Source organism: Micropterus dolomieu, linkage group LG12 (assembly GCF_021292245.1).
Source record: "Micropterus dolomieu isolate WLL.071019.BEF.003 ecotype Adirondacks linkage group LG12, ASM2129224v1, whole genome shotgun sequence".
Taxonomy (NCBI): Eukaryota; Metazoa; Chordata; class Actinopteri; order Centrarchiformes; family Centrarchidae; genus Micropterus; species Micropterus dolomieu.
Window position 1 is genome coordinate 11,171,412 of NC_060161.1, and position 21,051 is coordinate 11,192,462.

General features: G+C 41.4%; 1 protein-coding gene across 1 annotated transcript in view; it reads right to left on the minus strand.

Annotated features, from left to right (window-relative positions):
• nrxn2b (neurexin 2b) overlaps window positions 1-21,051 on the minus strand; it is a 578,222-nt gene that overhangs the window by 503,888 nt on the left and 53,283 nt on the right. The window contains exon 2 of the mRNA XM_046065329.1: window positions 19,140-19,160. Within this exon, the coding sequence (XP_045921285.1) occupies window positions 19,140-19,160 (21 nt within the window). The remainder of the gene's footprint in view (window positions 1-19,139; window positions 19,161-21,051) is intronic.

The window sequence follows — 21,051 nt, forward strand, 5'->3', positions numbered from 1 at the left end:
CAAAGATGCACTTCAGTGGTTCTATACCGCCTGAAGAGAATACTACAATGGACTATAATGGGGTCATTAGAATATGTATGTGTGCTGTCTGTGTGTGTAAAAGGAAGACAAGACGAGACAAGTTGACAATGAGAGAGAGAGACACCATTAAAAGGTTGTGTGAAGATGGCAGGGTGGCTTGCAGTGAAGAGCAACCCTGACCCGGACTTTTTATCATCCTACCTTGAAAGAAAAAGCGTTAAATGCTTTGTTTTAGGCTATGCGGCTACATCTGTGTGTGCTTGAGCAAGTCACATGCAAACATACTGCATACTGTGCTGAATATATATATTTATATTTTAGATGATTGTGTATGATTTATTTTGCCAGGGCAGCATATGGCAGCATTCACACCAGAATTAAAATTACATAGAAATAAACAAAGCGCCATCTACCAGAAATCCCACACACAAAAAACACACACCACCACACACACACACACACACACACACACACACCTGGCTACTTCATAATTCAAAAGCGGGACTTTCTTTTTCCAGTGTTTGGCAGCTCAGGTCATATAAAAGCCACTGCACATTTAATGGGGGGCAGCACAGAGCTCTTTGGATGTCTGAAATTCAGAACGCAGTGTGAAACAGCTCCAATACAGGAGCAAATCTACTCACTGACAGAGACAGAGAAGCGAATGGGCCTATAAGAACAGTTTATGCATCCTGCCAACAGTTATTGTACACATGTTGCTCTCAAACAGACCTGGATCCAGTGAATGGCTACAATAAGACTGTGGCATCTGAAATGCATGCTTTTTATTTATGCTGTCCTTCCACCCACATCAGGCCACAATGAGAGAAACAAGTGCAAACAAGGTGTTTCACTCACAAACAGAAATTTCAGAAGGACTAAATATGCACAAAAACTGCCATGATGTAACGAACAACGACAGCAACAATATTGCTTTTCAGTATGCACTTTCTATGGAGTGTCTCTGCTGCAGAAGCAGAGCTGCTTATTACATTTCACAACACTGAGTTATTTTGTGAGAAAAGTTGAGTCGCATTAGACTTGCTATACGAGTGGGTTAAACAGCGCATGCTACTTTGGAGATTCAGCTCCTTAGATGTGCTAATCTGTACTGCCTAGGGACGGTCGTCTTGATGGGAGTTTAGCAGCTGTGGATATGAAGTGTACAGTTCACAATGGAGAACACTAATGGCTACTAATAACACAAGGTTATTACAGGGCAAAGTCTGGAAAAAACAGGGGCAGAGAGGACAGCCCTATTGAGACCCCCAAAATGGTGACAATAATTAAGCAGGGAAACAGCAATAACAAGACATTTTCGTTTTGAGTGTCCTGAGTCCCCCGTTAAGATTGTTGTGGCAGTAAATAGCAGGTAAATTGGTCTCTTCAGGGTCTTTGGAATTGCTCAGTGGACTAATGGATGGTGTGGCCGTCTGCTACTTTCAGATTCACTTGTATAAAAATCCCCATACATTTCTACTAATGTTGAGGCTTGCCGGGACATTATCTCCTCTGTTAACAGTCAACAGTTGCCTCCTAGCAAAAAAAGAGAAGGGAACCAAGGGAAATGTTAGGGGGAGTATTAAAATACGCATTACAGATTACCTAGTGTCAAGTGAAATGGAAGCGCAGCAGAGTCCAATTGCAACAAAAGTATACAAGGCACCTTTAAGTGGAGTACAGAGAGTCTTTCCTGTTCCTTTTAAAAGTGGGATCGATGCTACAGGGAACAAGGGTCAATATGAATTCGGTAAAATAACAGCTGAATGGTCCAGGACTTATAGCCACTGTGATGCCGGTCCATGCCCGGCTAAAAACTCGGCCAAGCAGCTGGAGGGGAAAAAAGTTATCAGATTGAACGGCAGGCATATATGCCTCGGCATTAAAACTCAGCCTGTCGCTGTGTTACTTTTTATCCTCTTGTTTTTCTTTCCTTGATGCTAGAGCAAGACAGATTGCAATGCACTTTAAGAGCACTTACTTTTAGCTATGCCGCACAACAGAGAGTAACAAATCTTTGTAAATGGCTGTAAATGTCAAAAAGGCTACTATGTTTAAGATGGGCTGTATTCACCAAACAGGACAAGTATTCTAGTTAGACTGCTCCGTCCAGTGTTGGAGATTTCCTGTTGCCCATTGCACTTTCAATATTCATTGGCATGAACTTTAGTTAAGTAGCGTAACTCCAGATTCTATGAGTATCGGTGCAGTCCTCTAAGGCTACCGCTAGTGGGATGAAGGCAAAGCACTATTTGGTTCACACCTTACAGGGTCTGTCCAGTACCCACAAGCACCAACACACACCCACTTCACGAGAAATCAATAACTAGTCCATACTTCAGCAATGCGTCACAGCGCAACGGTGCATAACAGTACATCATATGTGCATAGATAGCCCAGAGACACTCCAATGAAACTGGAATAAATAAATGCTACTGTTGTGAGAAGAGGAGACAATGGTTATGCAATGTAACAGCATAGAGCAGAGCAGGAGAGAAAACAGCTCTTTCGCCAAGAAGTTAAAGCGCCACAAATAATAACTCAGACAAAACACTCAATACAGAGTGAGTCATAGAAAAATGAGACCCAGCAGAAAGAAATGAATTAAAGAGCAGGGAAGTTAACAGATAATTAGTTATTATTATAATTAAAATAATCAGTTGTGATTAGAAATAAAATAAATTCTACTTCTGTTCAAACATCGTAAGATGTGAGTGCAAAGTTTTGTATTGCAACAGCAATTATAATATATATATTTTTTTTTACTCAAAGGTAGCTTAACCATGTAACGTGATATGCTACTTCAGTGCACTTTAAGAACAAACACTATTAGGGCTGGGCGGTATGAAGGTGTATATTGTGCAACCAGTAGTAGAAATGTGTCCACTGGTTTGTCAATACCGTTTTCACCGCAGGAGCTCAGCCTTTCCCACACAAAAAATGTGCAGTTTCACTGTATTGGGGGGGGTCCAGAAACCGGTCAGTATCTGGTGTGACCACCATTTGCCTCACGCAGTGCAACACATCTCCTTCGCATAGAGTTGATCAGGTTGTTGATTGAGGCCTGTGAAATGCTGGTCCCCTCCTCTTCAATGGCTGTGCGAAGTTGCAGTCAGGTCGAGACCAACAGCTCATCGTGGACAATCCTGCAGTCAGCATGCCAATTGCACGCTCCCTCAAAACTTGTGATATCTGTGGCATTGTGCTGTGTGATGGAACCGCACATTTTCGAGTGGCCTTTTATTGTGGCCAGCCTAAGGCACACCTGTGCAATCCCCATGCTGTCTGATCAGCATCTTGATATGCCGCACCTGTGAGATGGATGGATTATCTCGGCAAAGGAGAAGTGCTCACTGACACAGATTCTGACAGATTTGTGAACAATATTTGAGAGTCAAATTCTGGTCATCTTTTATAGCTAAATCAACACCTCTATCAAACAGTTTCAACAAAAACTGTACATTGTAATCTTCATGAAGGAAGATTTATTGCAGGACTGCATTAGTTTTAGCTATGTGTACTTAATAAACTGGCAACTGAGTTCATGTTACCGTGTCAATGTGACCCTGTCCCGGTATACTATTTCTAATAATCAGTCTCACTTTCAATATGCTAATCTTTACGTGCCATTTGTAATAGGTAGGAGTCAGACACTATGATTCCTATGCCCTTAGCGTAACAGCCCGCTCTGCTGCCCTCATTTGTGGATCCACATTCTCTTTAAAGTGGCAGTGCCCTGCAGAAATGGGGTCTAGCTCATAAAAATCTAAGGTTTACAGGGTGAGTCTGAAATTGAGTATAACACAGCTCAGTGTAGCCATGATCTGCCCCTCTGTGTGAGCAGAGTGCGTAATAGACAGTTGATCAGTTATTATGCCATATCATTAGAACGGTCAAATGGCAGTTGTCCTGGAGATGACAAGGGTTTTTGTTGTTTTTTTTTTCTGTGAAGGGAGGAGGGGGGGATAACATTAGTTGACAGATCAAGAGGCAGCCTGAACAAGCCTAACAATAAAAACGACAGGAAATCAGTCATGCTATTACCTAATCAGTAGTTCTCTTTATCATAAAAAAAACAAACAAAAAAAAACACATGGAGCGAAAAAAAAAATCAACCATTTTCTGTGCTTGCATAAACACCGCCATTATCTGGGTAAATAATTATTCACAGTGTGTGTGAATGTTGATTACAGCTTCCCCCTGTTGTGTGTAATGGGAGGGAGACATTTGCTCATCAAATATAGATGAAATGGATGTTGATGCTTTCCATGATGGCACTTAATCATGGCCTTTAGTAAAACGGTAAGGGCAGGCAGGGTATTAAATATGGTGACTGTAACAGCTTGCTTGGAAGGCAGGTAAACTGGGGTTGGTTTGCCTGCTCGGTGTGTGGAGATGGTGAGAAGCGATGATTGTGTTTAAGCTGAGCAAGTCAAAGCTGGATATGGATACTCATAGTAAAGTACTAAATAGTAAGGCGTGGCTCGTGACAAACTTTGGTGTGTGTGGCATATCAGCGCATGTAAAGATCATTTTAAAGAAGGACAAATACATACACTCTGGTCTTTACTCATGCATAATGCTGCCACAGTGCTTAAAAAGCTGATCTCAGATGACAGGGTGCATTAGTCCACACACAGCGCTGTCATCCTGTGTACACAGTGCTGGGCGCAATGACACACGGGCCTACAATCCCCTTACTTAGCAATATGTTTATCAGCATGCCATAGATTTCCTGTCAAACTGAATGATGAGCTGAAGCCGGCTGCAAACCGAAACACACCCAATTACTGCACAGGTTTAGCAGGCAGGACTCATCAACACACAGGGTAGAGACAAACACAAACCACAGACAGTATCACTAGAGTGACTAACCCCTTGATCCGCTCTTGATCTTCACTTGCCTTTAAAAGACTGGATCAGTGTCAGGCTAAGGTCAGAAGGTTAAGGCAAGGTGCCTAGTGGGAGTGGGGATGAGTTTTAGCAAACCTGAACCACGAAGATAAGATCAAGTTCAGGCGGAGGTCAAATTGGCAAGTAGAAGAGAATACAGGAAATGAGGGGTATTTTTGATCACATGGAAAGAAAACCTGCCTGTATCTGATCAGATCTGAATGGCTACAAAGCTGCTAAAAACCGAGGGGTAACAGAGCTCCTCCATTGCCATATTAATATCCTCTATCCTCCAGTATACTCTCAAAGCAATCAAATCCAACAGCATAAAAAAAACTATAAAAACCATAGTGTGAAATTGAACAAATCTGTTCTCATAGTTTGAGTCTTTTGGAAACATAAATGTGACGCTTGTTCCAGAGTAACCACAAAATTGTGCTCTTGTTTGGTGTTTTGAAGTGCACCAGTGGTAAAACATACCCAGAGAGTAGTCTGGAGTAGCTAATTACTCTGCAGAAATAACTAATGCTTGCTGAATGCAGTGGTGTTTATTTTAAAAAACCATTACGTAAGGTAATGAATATGCGTATACTCTGGGGGCCAGCGGCTCAGCGAGCTTGGTGTTTACTCTGCTTTAAAAGGGTGCTGCTTGCATTTGGGCTCATTATAAGCTGTTCTGTATTCAGGGTAAAAGTGGGTGATAGTAATTCAAAGATTTGTGATGTATAGACTGAATTGGGGCAGTGATTCACGAAGGATGCGCAGCAGACTGCTGTAGATCATTTTAAAAATTCATTTCTGATTGAAAGGACTGACCTACAGTTTACCTGGGAGGAAAAGCTTTCAGCAGGAATGGACCACATGGCTGTTTTATTTTTATTTGAGTATGTGAATCACTTGTATTTGCCTCTGAAGTAAATCTGCGTGAATCTCATGGTTCAAAATACTCCGTGTCCTGTCTGCCCACCTTCTTCTATAATCAGAACTCTATGACAGTAACAGAGACAAAAATGTCTATCCATGGTGGTGGTGGGACTAATGCTACAGGCAGGAGAAAGGGCAGGTACACTAACAAAAGGTGAAAAAAGGAAAGAAGGTGTGGGACTGGAGCTGGGGCTTAGCATTGCTGCCACGTCCACTACTCTGACAACTAATTTGCCCTAACATTTCAGCAAAAAGGTCAGACAACCCTCTGCCCAAGTTTATGAATAGTGTATAGGGGCTCTGTCTGATGGAGAGGAGAAAGAGCGAACAAGGCAGGTAGAAGGTCTCTTCATTGACTTAGCTTGGAGAGAGGAGGGAGGCTGCTCTTGTCAGTGTCCAGATGGGAGCTGCTCTGTATCCTCTAAATCAGGAGTGGAGTTCTGACCTTATCTTATTCAACTGGGCCACTCGCTTAAGGCACTGAATAGCTCCGCTTGCACTCTATAGTGCCTGCAGATTTCACAATAGGACTTTTGACAGTGGGAAAGAATTACACAGTAAAACGCACACACGCAAACAAAGAGCAAATTCCTTGATTGTAATAAATTCTCTCTGCATTTAGAAGCAATAGCCTTAGGCAGTTTCTGGTTATGCCTTTGGCCCTTCAGGATGTAAATAAATGTGCTTTTTACACACTGCTCTATTTTCATATCTTGAGGGAACTAAGGCCACAGCGCATTCACAGAGTTCCTACTACTTGAAGTTGTGGCTCTGACAGTACAGGAAGCGCACTTGCAATTGAAGAGGCGGTGGCTGGACTCAGATTAACAGCTGAGTGCTATCCACCTACACCGGTCCTGAGAGGCGGAGATATGGACAGACCATATACACTCACAAAAACAGGATAGCACCGGCAAAAACCTCTCCCGGTGAAGTCAAACAATATTGACTTAGACGAAAAACTACCCAGTCCTCTCCTCAGCTCGTGTGAGATTATCCAACACAGGCACAAAGATGGGGGAGTTGTGAGGAAAGCCCCGCTGAACTGAGAAATTATAAATGAAGGTCTGGAATGTTAGTATCACAGTGCACAACATAATTCCTTTGAGAGGCAGCACACACTCGTGAAGCGTCTGCACGTTAAGCTAAATGATTAATCTTGCTAGTTTTTCCTCCCACGTGTTACCCCTTTACTGTCTCCTGAGCTACTCACAAGATCACGCGGCTACAAAGTGACTGTTCCTTAGCCGCCATTCAGACCACGGCCCACATGAAAACACCCAATTCCCAGAATGCCTTCTGTCCAGATGGGCTGAGCCAGCGACACTTGTTCAATTAAAGGCATCAGGGGAGACCTAACCACTTCATTATCTGCAAGCTGGCCCCACATTGATCAGCCTGTCTGGGACCACTCACAGCCTGTGTGACAGCTTAATCGGGGTCCTACACATGCACACGTGCAAACACTTTCTTTCTCTCACACACACTCACTGACATGTGCGCACGCACACAGTTCACGTATTCATTCTTTTACAGAGGAGATGGATGGATATGTGGATGTACTCTGGATTCTTCACAGGTGTAAGCATGTTCAAGTCAGCAAAAGAGGACAGAGCAAAAGGAGGAAGGGAGAGGTTGTGGGGGGATTGGATCGGTTTCATTCATTGCTGACACGAAAACAAATGGTTTTCTTTCAGTTTACTGGTGAAACCCGCAGAAATCAAATTGCTAGGATAGATTTAAAGGCCCAATTTGGAGCTGCACATCTTAGTATGTACTAACATAAATGTTAAGAATATATGTGTTTATGTGTGAAAGTCATAGCCACACACACACACACACACACACACACACACACAGGCATGGCTGAATGGTCACATGGTGTATAATAACACATCGTGGATGACACAGGCTTAGTTGACAAAATGAAACCCTTGCCTAGCTGAGCAGTCATTAACAGTGAATCCTGGTGAAGTTTCTAGGCCATGTCTCCTTCCACTGAAACAGCCTGCTGGTTTGACGCCTCAGCTCTTGAGATTTCTCCCAACTTCTCCTCTCCCTCACTTTACCCCTTGTATCTTGATTTCCTATGCTTATATGTTTCTCCGTCTCTTTCCACTCCTTTGCTCCTTGACCCTCACCTCTCTCTAACCCCAGTCCTCCCTTTACTCTCGCCTTTTCTACCTCTCGCCCTTCGATGATCACATGCTGAGAAAGCAAGCAGACGAGGCCCAAGACTGAGAGCACTGAGGGTCTGTGGCATTAAAGCTCCTCCTCTCTGCCCCTCAGAGAGCTGGAGACGCGACAGATAAATAAATAAGAGCTGTACGCAGTGAGGCTTTGTGGCAGCTGCTGAACAAATTCATGGTGTTTCTGATAACAACTAATCATAGCGGTTAGGCCACACTGACAGTGTGGAGAGGAAAAATCAGGGGGGCCCTGTCGGCAGGGATGTTGTAAAAGGGACAGTCCAACTATTTATTTTTCTCTGGGATGTCTGTTTTGGTTATCATAAACTAGTCTGCAACTGCAAACAGGAGGCCACAAAAAGCAGGGTTTTATATAAGAACCCTCACAGTTGAGCAAACCTTGGGAATAAATCCAGGGTTTGGCTACTCCACACAGCTGATTTCATATCATGCTAATTGAAGCCTGATAGCCTGAAATTTTGAAACACACACTGAGTTCACAGCAGTTGAAGAACAATGGAGAAGACAGAGGCAGAGCTGTGATGCTCGCAGAGCAGCAAATACTAATCAAACACTGATGAAAACATTGTTGAGAAAGGTTTTAATAAATGCAGGACTTTTTTTATTTAATCAGTGGTGTGCAGACCCTGGCAGGAGCCAGGCTGTGATAAATGAATAAAAGCCTTGTTGTTCAGTTTTGCTGAAGTGTTGACTTTGTATTTATGTCATCTTAAGTTTGAATTCAGGATGGACAAATTTTTATGTGTTGATTGTGAGCTGTCTAGAGCAGCAAAAATGCCTTAAAATAATTACCAGAAAAGTTGCCTGTAATTTGTGCTGCAATGTAAAAGCACGGTTAAACACAATTCTAACTGGAATGTCTTTGTTTTGTCAAAATTGTGGTGATTTCCATTTTACACCAACTAATAAGGTTGATTTTATACAGGACAAGAGAGCACTCACTCACTCAGTGTTTCTAACTCAGTTTCTAATTTTATGTGTGTGTGAGTGAAAAAATGACTTTCACAAAATATGTATATAAATATGTATATAAATCAAATAATAAAATACTTAGGTTTGTCCTTTGCTCCGATTGCATTACTTTATTTATATGGAATTTAAAATAAGAAAATGGTTGAAAAAAAGAATTTGTTTAAAACGCTGATTTATTTCTGAGCTACAAACTCTCTAGACTGACACAGATTTTACCTCTCCATTTTAAAATGGCAATCCTTGCTTTTTACAGGGAATTTAATTAATGTTTTTTTATAGGGGTTTTACACTGATTCTAAAGTCTGTTCATGAAATTTATATAATTCATTGTGCTTGAACGCACCACAAATCCAGCTAGTCCATACAGCCAATCGGAAGGCGTGACAATGCAGGGTACCCAAAGAAGAGTCCCCAGTAGTAGTAGTCTCTAGTAGTCTTTCTGTGTCAGTGTTGTCATCACTACCAGCTACAGGTGTGCTATTGACACATCTTATTTTAGCAATCGTGATTATGCTAATTATACTGGGAACCACAAATCTGTGTTGAAACACACATACACACACAAACACACGGAGAAAAGTCAGTGGTCTGAAGAGCAGAGAGGCTGGAGATGTGAACCAGGGTTCACATCTCCAGCACAGAGAGTCTAATGGCAGCAGAGCGTGCTATTTTACAAACAAAGGGCAAACTATAATATCAGACAAACAGGAAGAAGTTAGCCAACACAGCTGCAGCTGACACATGCAGGAAAGACAGGACATTGCCGACAGTGTGAAAGCCTAAATTAACACGTTTATATTATAATATTGTTGTGAACCAACAGTGTGGATTTGTGCATTTTATGCCAAATAAGTTTGGACTACTCCAAATTCTTTCTCTCTCCCTGAGAGAAGGAGGAGGGGGTTTGGATTATCAACCCTCTACAGACAGCCGAAGCGACTCCAAGGATTAGGTGAAAGGTTTCTCTCCCTAAGTGCTGTTTCTGGGCAGTCTGATCGTAAAACTTGCCACCTCTGATACCGCAGCCAGATAACGCTTTGTGGCTGACTGTTAAAATGACAAAAGAAACACTGACCAGAGATTAGCGTTCTCATGAAAAGCCTATCAAAACTCTTCGTAAGAGAGGGCAGGAAACCCTAAACTTAATTTTGCAGTGTTTAATTTTCAGCAAGGATCCCTGATTTTTTTCTTTATCCATTTCATGTTGTAACCAATGCTTCGTTCCCAACACTTTATGACCCTTCCTTTAGAAATGATAATAAAGAAATGTCATCCTATACTCGATTAACTTTCCAGCTTGAATTTAAGGTTGAAAATGACTGAATTCCCCAGCTCCTGAGAAGGTTGTTTTAGGATTAATCAGAGCTATCCTCATGTAACCCGAGCTCCCCCAAGTGGAAAAAAGTATTACATGCCAACGTCTGAAATGCTAGCCTCAAAGTTGAACTACTGACAATTGTTTTCCTTTTATCAAGTGCTTAAACTAAGAACAGTATAACCATTTGGCAATTAAGGTATGATTGCGGGAAGATATTTGATTAAAATACGCGCAGATAGATTTTCGATTAGACATATTGAAAGTTAAGAAGACAGTCTCTCAGGCAAACCGAAGACAAGCCCTCCCTCAGGGAAACAAAGGACTGCCCTCTGGGAACCACACACTCTGTCGTTCTCTCTTGTCCTCTGCTTGTTCCTGGCTCTTCAACTGCGCTTCGGCACGCGCCCAGCGTGCCCCTCTCCAGGCAACGCCCTAAGATTCGACCCTAAGATTCGCAGCAAAGGCTTGCTCGTTTCAAACGCGAAGTGCCGCGACCTCAGCTTTCCCTCGTTTCAGCATCTTACTTGCGTTTTATTGTCTTTGGTTTTGTTTCGTTAAAAGTTATCAGTCCGTTAAGTTACACTAGTTTAATTGAAGAACGACCAAGTTCTTTTCTTTTTAGGCTTGATTCATCAAGCTAATCTCACTGAGGTCGGACCCAGCCAGGTGGTCCCTCCAGCAGTAACAAAGGACGACCAAACCTCTGACCCGAGCCAGGGTTGAAAGGCCCCACTGCGAGTTTCTTCAGTAAGCCAACAAAAGACGGACCTCCGGAGCAATTCCCTGGCAGAGAAAGCGACTGGCCGACGGCTTTAAGCTGTCCTAACCGAGAACGCACGGATCTCAGCCAGTGTGAGGCCGTTGACCAGCACACGGCTGGGAGAAACGACATGCAGTAAGACCAAAACCCTGCATTCTGTGGTCAGTGATGTCCCATAGTTTGCCCCATGTGTTAATTTGATGTGTTCTTTTAGCAATTTTAGCCTTAGTCTTTCAGTTCTGTTGTGTCTGCGTGTCAACTCAGTAAGTGGTTGTTCAACTCACTTTCAAGAACTTCTCGTCACTTAAAAAATCAGGTTTGTTTATTTAACTCACTCAAAAATCATTGTTCCAAAATAACTTTATAAAGCAACAGAGACTATCTCAAAATATACTGAAAACTCACCCAAATAGCATTCATATTCAACTTAATTTGAATACCAAAATATAGGCTAATAATATTTCAGCCTAACATATGAAAAACGGCTGCAACAGGATGTGTGAAACAAAAATATAAAACACATTTCAAAGTGAGTAGGCTTTCTGTCATAGCTTAAAAGTAGGCTACAACAAGTACGAGGCTTTAGTGCTTCAATCAGTTTCTGTAGGATAATTGTGCTATACAAAAGCATCTCTGCATCACTACAGCAAATATAAAAGTAGCCTACAAAACAGTCTGCAGTATCTTCTAAGAATGATGTCATTTTCCAAGAGTACTCGATGGTTGACAACTACACTCCTTACTGTAAGTAAATGCATTAAAGCCGTCGTCAATAAAAAGCTAATACTTCAACAAACATACACATGTAAACCTATGCGAAGTGTATATAGTATAGCGTATATAGTGACTTTGCTGTGGTAAACATTACTGTAGAAACATTGTTATATTTTAAATATTCAATTTTAATTCTATTCAGATTTTTTTTAAATAATATATTTTAAAGATGAAAACAATTTAATAAGGAAAAATAACCAATAAGAGAATTGATAAAGAACTAAACTGATAAGAGTATCGATAAAATCCTAACAATATCCATCCCTCGACATCCGTTTAACGCGATAATTTGTCAAAAAATAAAATAAAATCACATTTTAATGGGGGCCCACACAAATGACCACCTGTGGGCCTCGTGGGCTCACTATAATGAAAACGTATCAAAATCACTGAAGCAGTCTAGAAAATCGCTGCCACTGATTCGCTTTCCTCAAACATTGCTGGCATCTTTTTGTCATCTAGTGGATTTAAGGTAAGGTAATGAAATCTTGATTATTTGATGGCTCGTGTCTGAGGGGGGAGACAATGCAGTGGAGAGGAGAGGAGGCAGCGTGAGAGCAGAGGAGCAGAGAACAGTAGGAGCACATGTTTCAATTCTAAGTTGATCTCAGAGATGATTTAGTTGAGAGAGAGTTTTCATGATAATGAGTTAAATGAATGAGAATTTATTTATTAAATAGTTATTTCCTGGTGGGTTTCCCCGGTCATTTGAGCAGCTTGCCTCAAGTGTTTACTGACAAAGTGCTTGAATTTGGTCTAAAAATTGAGCAGTGAAGTCTATCTAACTTTAACCCAACAGAAATGTTTTACTTTGCTCCAATTTTCCATTGAGATAAGAGTTAAATGCCATAAATGTATGCTTCAATAATCAGTAGTCATACTGATTGAATGCCATGTATCTCCCCTTCCATTATTTTGGAAAACACACATGAAATGATTGGTATATAAAGTTTAAGGTCAAATCATTCCACATTTATTTTTAAATGGATCTGAATTCAACTGTTTTTAAAAGCGAAACACCATGAAATAAAAAGTGCAAGAGAAAGTCAAACATGGAGAGAGATGAAGACAAAAGAAGAAAAAAAGAAAACAAAGTGATAAGAGATGGGAAACGGAGAAACAAAAAAGGAGGATGAAGAGAAATTACATTCTCCATTCTATCCTACTTGAACCGCAAAAGAATATAATTTTACATTCAAGCAGAGGGAGGTCCTCAGTGGCAAAACAAGCTCACTCAAGTGTTACTATTTTCCCATTATGAAATTGAGGGAGTGATGAGGAGAGAATAGGTCTATTCCCTATTTCCCTTCTTTTATTGGTCACTCTCATTCATCTCACCGGCCGATTGATCCCAAAATTTACCAGACCATTTCTATCTGCACTGCCTCAGTGCCACCAACAGCCCTTCATACATAATTGTAGGCCTGCTAAATGAACGTTGGGCACCAAATAAAGGCAAAGGCCCCAAATGAGACAGTCAAAACGAACATTCACCTGGTGAATGCATCCGAGTGATGAACCTGTTTGCTTTGGACTGAGAAAGAGTATTACATCAGACGGTCTTGGCCTTAGATAAGCTTAGGTGATGGTCAAACACACACCATCATTCATGCATGAGTCATTGATGCATGTCTTGTGACGAACACATTTGCACACACGAAAAAAAAAAAACACACATGCACACACCTAAGAGGAAGAAAAATGTGTCTGTAACAACTTCCCTCAACCTTTAGGCTAGATGGAAGTGAAAGTCAGTGTGAGTGCTTTTATTTTCTTAGCACTGGCTGTCGGCTGGGGGACGGGCAGGAGATGGACTTTTTACCGGGCTCTGCCCAAATGCAATCTCTCACAGTGTCACCTGGCCAGCATGAACTCTTAGCTTTGCAGTCAGTGGCATTTCATGGCATAATTGAATTCAGAGAAGACTGCAGGTACACAACATGAATGTTCTAACATTTTAAAAAATAATGGCAAGAGGAGAAGGAATTATGAAGCAGTGAGTCTTGACTTGAGCAATGGAGAAATCTGGTAATAAAAGGAACAGTGAGGGGGACAAAGGAATGTGTCAGCTTCTACATATATCCCCAGCATACCTGTCTACACACACACAGCATAAATGTATGCTGTAAGTTACTTTTCAATAGCTATACATGGCAAAAACCTATCCTGACATGAGTCCTAAGCTCATGCTTAATTGTCTCTTTGAATGTGTTGCATTAAAATTAGACTATTCGTAATGGACTACTTCTCTGGACAATGTACATGGCCAAGAGTTAAAATACCTCTGCCATCGATTGCACCAGCATAATAAAAAGTTGCACATGGCTCAGAGTTCAGACAATCGTAGAAAAGAAGTTTGTTTGGCATCTTGGCTCCAATGCAAACAGAGTGGCAACAATCATCTTAGTTCTGACAGCTCTACTTTACTTGAAGTATCTCTCCGATGTTGCAGATTTAAATAAATGAGGTGCTCAGGTAATAATTATTTTGCCCACCTTCACCTGGTAATCTACTGTGTTCCCAATAGAGCTTCCCAAGCACTTTAAACCCCTGCCAGAATACTCATTGGTTAGTTACTGTGACATTAAGAGTCTCCAAAAGGTCAAAGCTTTATTAAAAACTTACAGTGGATACTATCACCAGTCTTGAGGTGTTGCCTTTGAATATATTCTTATAGTTGGGCAAATACATGTCTTCCAATTCAGTTACATTTCACAGCTGTAAAGATAATATATAATCAAAATGCTACAGTGTTAAATACATTAACGTGGGCACCTTTAAATAAACCTGGATCCACCTCTTATTCCTTCGCATTCTCTTCTGCGACTTACTCTATAAAACCTTCAATAAGCTTCTAAACCTGCAGGCCACACCATCATATAGATGCATCTCAGACAGAGACAAATCTAAAGATGTGAGAAGATGTGAGTGATAGCTGTAGACGAAACTCTCCCTGACCGGGCATAAATTAGCTGGTGAAGACAAGGCAATATAAACTCCAAATACCCCCCAACCGCAAAGTCAATTGGGAAATGCTTTAAGACCATTTCTTTTTTTCCTATTTCAAAAGCATCAAAGACACAGAGGTGCACAACAAATTTGCATTTCAGTATACAGGAGAAAGGAATACTTTAAAGAAAGCATTGAAATCCCTTCCAAAGCTTATGGAGGTGTGTCATAGTAATACATACAAACACACAAACACTATATGCAACACCAGAGCTCCAGGCCATGTGTTGTCCATTTCTCTCCCCATCATAGCAAACAGTATTGCCTGTGGCCAAGCATGCTGATACTGAAGCATCTGGCTCACAAGTGGACGCCCACTCCGTCCCTTTAGACTTTGTTATCACAAAGAGAGAAAAGAGTGGGGTGAAATTAACATTGTGTGAGAACAGGCACGGCTGGACTTTGGTTCCTCCAGGACCTGAGGATGCTTAATCTCACTGCAACATCTGGCAGAGGCTGGGCAGGCAGAGGCAACATCAAGGCATCCTACTGTTCAAAGAATCTTGAGCAATTTCAGAGCTGAAGAAAGACACCATTCAGTTCTGTTTCACTCCTTGGACATTTTCCCTTCCAAGGAACTTGCTGTGTGCTTGTTTGTTTATTTGCAGCCTCTTCTTTTCATGCACTTTACGTAAAAAGCTAGCCAGCAATCTTCCACAATCAATTGCTTTGTTTGAAAACTGTAAATCTCTAGTGTGTGCTATGAATAATGCACAGTTAAGCTTTATTGATCAGAAGGAATGGACAAATAATGTTGTTATACTATGCCATTCTCAATTGCTTTTGCAATGTATCATTTTTTGCAAGATCAAAACAGTTTCCATCACCCAGGTGGTCAGCCTTTTAGCTATTCAAAATAACAACAGCAGTTGGAATTTGAAAAATGATCATGTACAAGCACCATTCAGAAACAAACTAAATCTAGGTTAATACCACAATGCCATCAGGACATTTAATATTTGCTTTCTCCTTCTGTTGCCTTGACGCACATGCATTTAGAAAACATTCAAGTTTTTGGTCTATGATTTTGTTTTATTTCTCCTAAGCAAATAAGAATTAAATCCATAATCTGGTTCGGATGATCCAAAGTAATCTCCTATAACTACAGGCCCCACTAAAATCTATAATCCTGTATCTCTAGCCAACATCAAAGTCCATTTTTTACACGGGGGAAAAATTGTTATTGCCCTCCCCCAAAGGTGAGATTAAGTTGGAGGTCTGCGTGGCTCAGAGAAAAAAGATCATTAGCCTTGATCAGATTGATTAAGATCAGCATGGGTAGCTCGGATCATCCTTCACCCAAACTAAGCACCAGGTCAGTAAATCTATCAGCCAGTCTCAGAGGCCAATCGCACTGACCGGGGTTGGACTTGATCGGTTACTGTCCAATTGTATGCGAGCCATTTTTCTCTCAACTGTGTTCATGGTCAGGGTCTGTCAAGACCATCAGTTGGAGGAAAATTAAAAATGTCTGTCCTTCATCATCTGTATGAAAAACATGCATTTTACTGCCTCTGCGATTATTTCTACAGTTTAATTTCTTTTTTGTAACAATTTCTTCACCAGGGATAGTCAGCTGAACACACACAGGCCTATTTCAGAAATTCACATTTACATAGTTCCGTACATCCAAACCATTCAAAAATGTTAACCACTATAGTCTTTCTGTTTCAACCAACAACACACCGCCAACACAAGCAGGCGCAATATGTTGTTCAATGCCTTGCACACGGGCACCCAGTCAGCAGTCCATTCTCTTAATAGATCCAGGTGGATAAACTGGCTACCTTGGTAGGTCATACGCCCATTCATCTAACCTATAGGCTACCACTGCCTTCAGCTTAAGTATAGAGTTTCTTTATTAGCCTCTACACAGCAACATTACCGCATCAGGCAATGAGATAAACCTGTGCTTACAAAACACAACTATACATCATGCATACAGTCCTCCAGGGAGAGGACATGCTTGGCTATCTATACACACAGATGGCAATGCACGGCTGGCTCGCCGGTAAAAACAGGTCAGCGTCGCAGGCACATCATCAATCGAGGACCTACAGTTCGAGAGCGAGGGCCACCGGCGGTCTTCTACGGGCACTGGCGTCTATGGGGCTTTAACATGTCTCTGCATCATCAGTCTCTACCAACCTTTGAACACATGGTCATTGACACTAATTAGACCAAATACGTTCACAGGGAAACCCTAAAAATAGGAGAAAGGAGTGCAGAAGCACTCCAAGGGTTTTTGGTATCAGAGACAATGAGCCATTAAATAAATCTATCGAGCTGTCTTGTTGATACACAACACACTGTGAACTGGGAACACAACTCCTTGTTTTTAATTAAATTACATGACTTCAGAGAGCACAAATTAATTGAGGTGTTAGCATTAACATTATAGTACTTTTCACTTTTACTGAGTATCTCCATTCTGACCCTCGAGAATGTTTGAGTAAAAGAAAACTCCGAAGCTTTTTAAAATTATTTCAAAACCCAAGGGATGTCTCATTTAGCAATGTGTTGCTGGAGAAAACACCTAGACCTTTTCACAAGGAGAGGTGTTCCCTTCTCAAATTGCTGGAAGCACGCATAATTAATAGGAGGTTACTTACAACACATGTCCTTGCCTGGTGCAAAAAGAATATTAGCAGAGCATACTTCAAATCAGTAAGAAAACTGAGGCAATGAGCTAAAAGCCTGGGATTGAGTGATTTTGCCTTGACATACCCAAAACATAATTAAGACTCAACAACATTTTGACTTTACATTGTGCTCTGAATTGTACATATGTACATGTGTTGGAGAGTCTGATTTTACTTCTGTGGTCTGGTGGAAGTTAACAGAGGGCCCTGTGTCCCTCTGGAGTTGCCTACCCCCCCTTGGGTCTGTCACAGAGTAAAATCGCTCCTCTTTATAACCCTCCTCTGCTCATTCTCCACCTCCCTTTCTCTCTCTCTCTCTCTCTCACACACAAAGCTTTCTTGCTCCTCGTCTCACCCTACATCAGTCTGGAGAGGCTACTCCGTCAGACAGAATTGTGTGATTGCCACCATTTATTCCTGTTTCCCACCTTTCCCCTGACATTTTCCCATCAAGGGCTCCAGCAATACTGACATGGGACCATGGTTGCAAGGGCGCTCACACAGATAGACTTGCACACACACATTCAGTCATTACGGGAGTCTTGCCTCTCTCATGTTGGAACAAACTGAGAAAATGCCAGTTTCAAACAGTCGACAAGTACTTTCATTCTACATACCAAGCACAGACCAGAATTTGAATAGAGTACAGTGACTTGGTGATAACAGTGAAATGACACTGTGATATGCTTTTATATTTTAAATATGCAACAAGATAAACAACCCATGCTTGGTACAACGCTGAGAAATAAACGCAGCATCAACGTTTTCAGCTTTAAAGAAAACCTGGAGCAAGTGAGTGTTTGTCATAGTGATTTCCCCTGCTGGTTCAGGGCGTGTGATTGGTAATACATCACCTCTACCTCAGCACTGAGGAAATGCAAGTCCAAAATATGCAAACATACGCACACACCCACAGCTAGACACCAGTTCACTATCCAGCACATAGAGTAAAAAAAGCTTGCTTCTGTCGATCTGAGTGTCTGATTTGACAAACAGACTCAGTCAGCCAGTGAACACTGCAAACTGTAGACAGGCAACAGCCTGCAGACAGACAAGCTAAGGCTGATCTATCCATAAAGTCGGCTCCATCCACCACTGGTTTAGTGCCTGGCCCAAGGGCTAATGAGGCCCCTCAGGGGCCCCGACTGGCAGGCTCTGTTCACCTTTGTTGGAGACAGGACAGGGAGGAAAGCAGGAAGACAGTTCAAAATCACTATGTCATATCTTGTTAACTTTAACAAAACCTTGTTATCTGTTACATTGACTCTAGATTGCCAAGCTGCCTTGAATTTTCCATATTGCATGAATAGATTCCTGAGTGAAATATCCAACCATATGCTTATATCTATAGTGATAACCACAATAAAAATAAAATTAAATGAAGAAAGACAAGATAAAATAAACAAGAGATAAAACAGGGACAATTTTGGTTGTACATCCATCACTTTTGTCTTATTCTGAAACTGTAATTTAGGCCCCCTTGAAGTCACTTATAACCGCAGTCCAAACTGACAATGCCCCTCCCCAGAGGGAGGGCATACAAGCAGCCAGCATCAGCATCCATGAACATTGAGGAAAGCCATCACAGGGCCTGAGAAGTAAAGCATCAGTCTTACCTTCAACAACATACTCTTCAGCTTCAGGGGAGGGTCCAGAAGGAAAACATGGAAAAGAGAGAGAAGAGACACAAAGAGCACACTTATTAGATGTTACTTTTTTTTTTCAAATAAATGTCTCCCTATTTTTTCTTCAAACAAAATCGTTATGAGATAAAATTGGAATTAAAAAAACCCAGTGGGGCTTAAAATCTTGGAAACTTGACAGTAAACAAATCTACTCCGCTGAATATGTAATCTGTTGACTTTCTTAAAATCCTGAAAAATGGCCCAATCATTTCAGAAACACATATATTACTCTCTTAAAGAAATGTAATACGAGTGTGGAGAACCCTAAACCAGCATACTGTTACCACACTACCTCCCACAGGGAACTGGAGACTTCTGTCAAAGAGGATCCCCAACTGAGAGACACTGACTCACACACTTCTCTCTGGCTTAATGATACAGTGAGGGGGAGTCAAAGAGATCAGGCTCCAGCAGGAGGCTTTACTTAAAAAGCAACCCTACAGCAGCAGAGGCCAATCTGTAATACTAGAAAATAAAACTTCAGCCACCTACCCAAGAATGTAAAACAGCCTCTAGCTTAGCATGGCATCCCTGCGGAGAGCTTGGCATTTTGATCTGCTGTTGTGGCTGCTGGGCTTTGGTCTTCATGGGACACTGCTGTATTAAGTTGTAGCATGGTCAATAGTACTATTTTATTATGACTCTACACTGCACTGGTTCAATGTGTTTGTCTCGTACAGTGTTTCAGTCCGTGCAGTTATTTTGTGCCACAAACTTACAGAAAACTATGAGGTCAAGCAAAGTGAAAAATATTCAACATTTTAGAACTCCAAAGGGCCAATCAGATTTTTTAATATGGTCCATAGAAGTCCCATGTGTTGGGCAGCCCACATAATACATATATTTGGTTTTAGTATAAGTATAAATATGTGTCCACGGTGTGTCTAAAGATCCCCAGACTATAAGAAAAGCTAACACCAACACAACCCAGGAGCACCAGGCTTCCAGTCCTGGCAGAGTCAGCTAATAGGATGGCTAGCTACACAGCTAACTGCGCTAACTAACTAGCGGCAGCTACCGTTAACAACAAGTAAAGCTATCTGTCCATCAGGAAACTCTGTAAATCACCAAAATATAGCCAAACCTAGATCTACCATTCGTTTCAGTGTAGTGCCAGCTAGTTGCCTCGTGAGGCTCCTGAGAAATTGACCAATCAGAAGAAGGTGGGCTTTTATAGGGAGGGTGGTCTTAAAGAGACAGGAGCGAAAACTGATCAGACAGATAGAGGTGCTGAAGCAATGGAAAGCATGAGAAAAATAACGTGTTTTTTGAACAGTGAAGCATATGAACATTTTCTAGTAGACACACAAAATAAAAGTATGAACCTGAAAACTAGCATAATATGGGACATTAAAGATCTGGACCAACTCTTACATTTGCTTAAGAATTCTGTACCATTATTGACCTCTAAGCATAAGGGTATTGAGCTTAAACAATGGCATTACGGGTAACTGAAACCAAATGATTAATAAAATAATGTTGTGAACAAACAGTGTGGATTTGTGCATTTTATATCAAATAAATTTGGACTACTCCAAATTCTTTCTCTCTCCCTGGGAGAAAGAAAAGGAGGGGGTTTTGAGATATCAACCCTCAAAAGACGGCTGAAGAGACCCCAAAGGAAAGGTGAAAGGTTGCTTTCCCTAAGTGCTATTTCTGGGCAGTTTGATCGTAAAAATTTGCCACCTCTGATGCCGCAGCGAGATAACGCTTGGTGGCTGACTGTTAAAATGACAAAGAAACACTAAACAGAGATTAGCTTCTCCTGAACAGCCTATCGGAACTCTTCTTAAGAGAGGGCAGGTTTTTGATTAGACATATTGAAAGTTAAAGAAAAGACGGT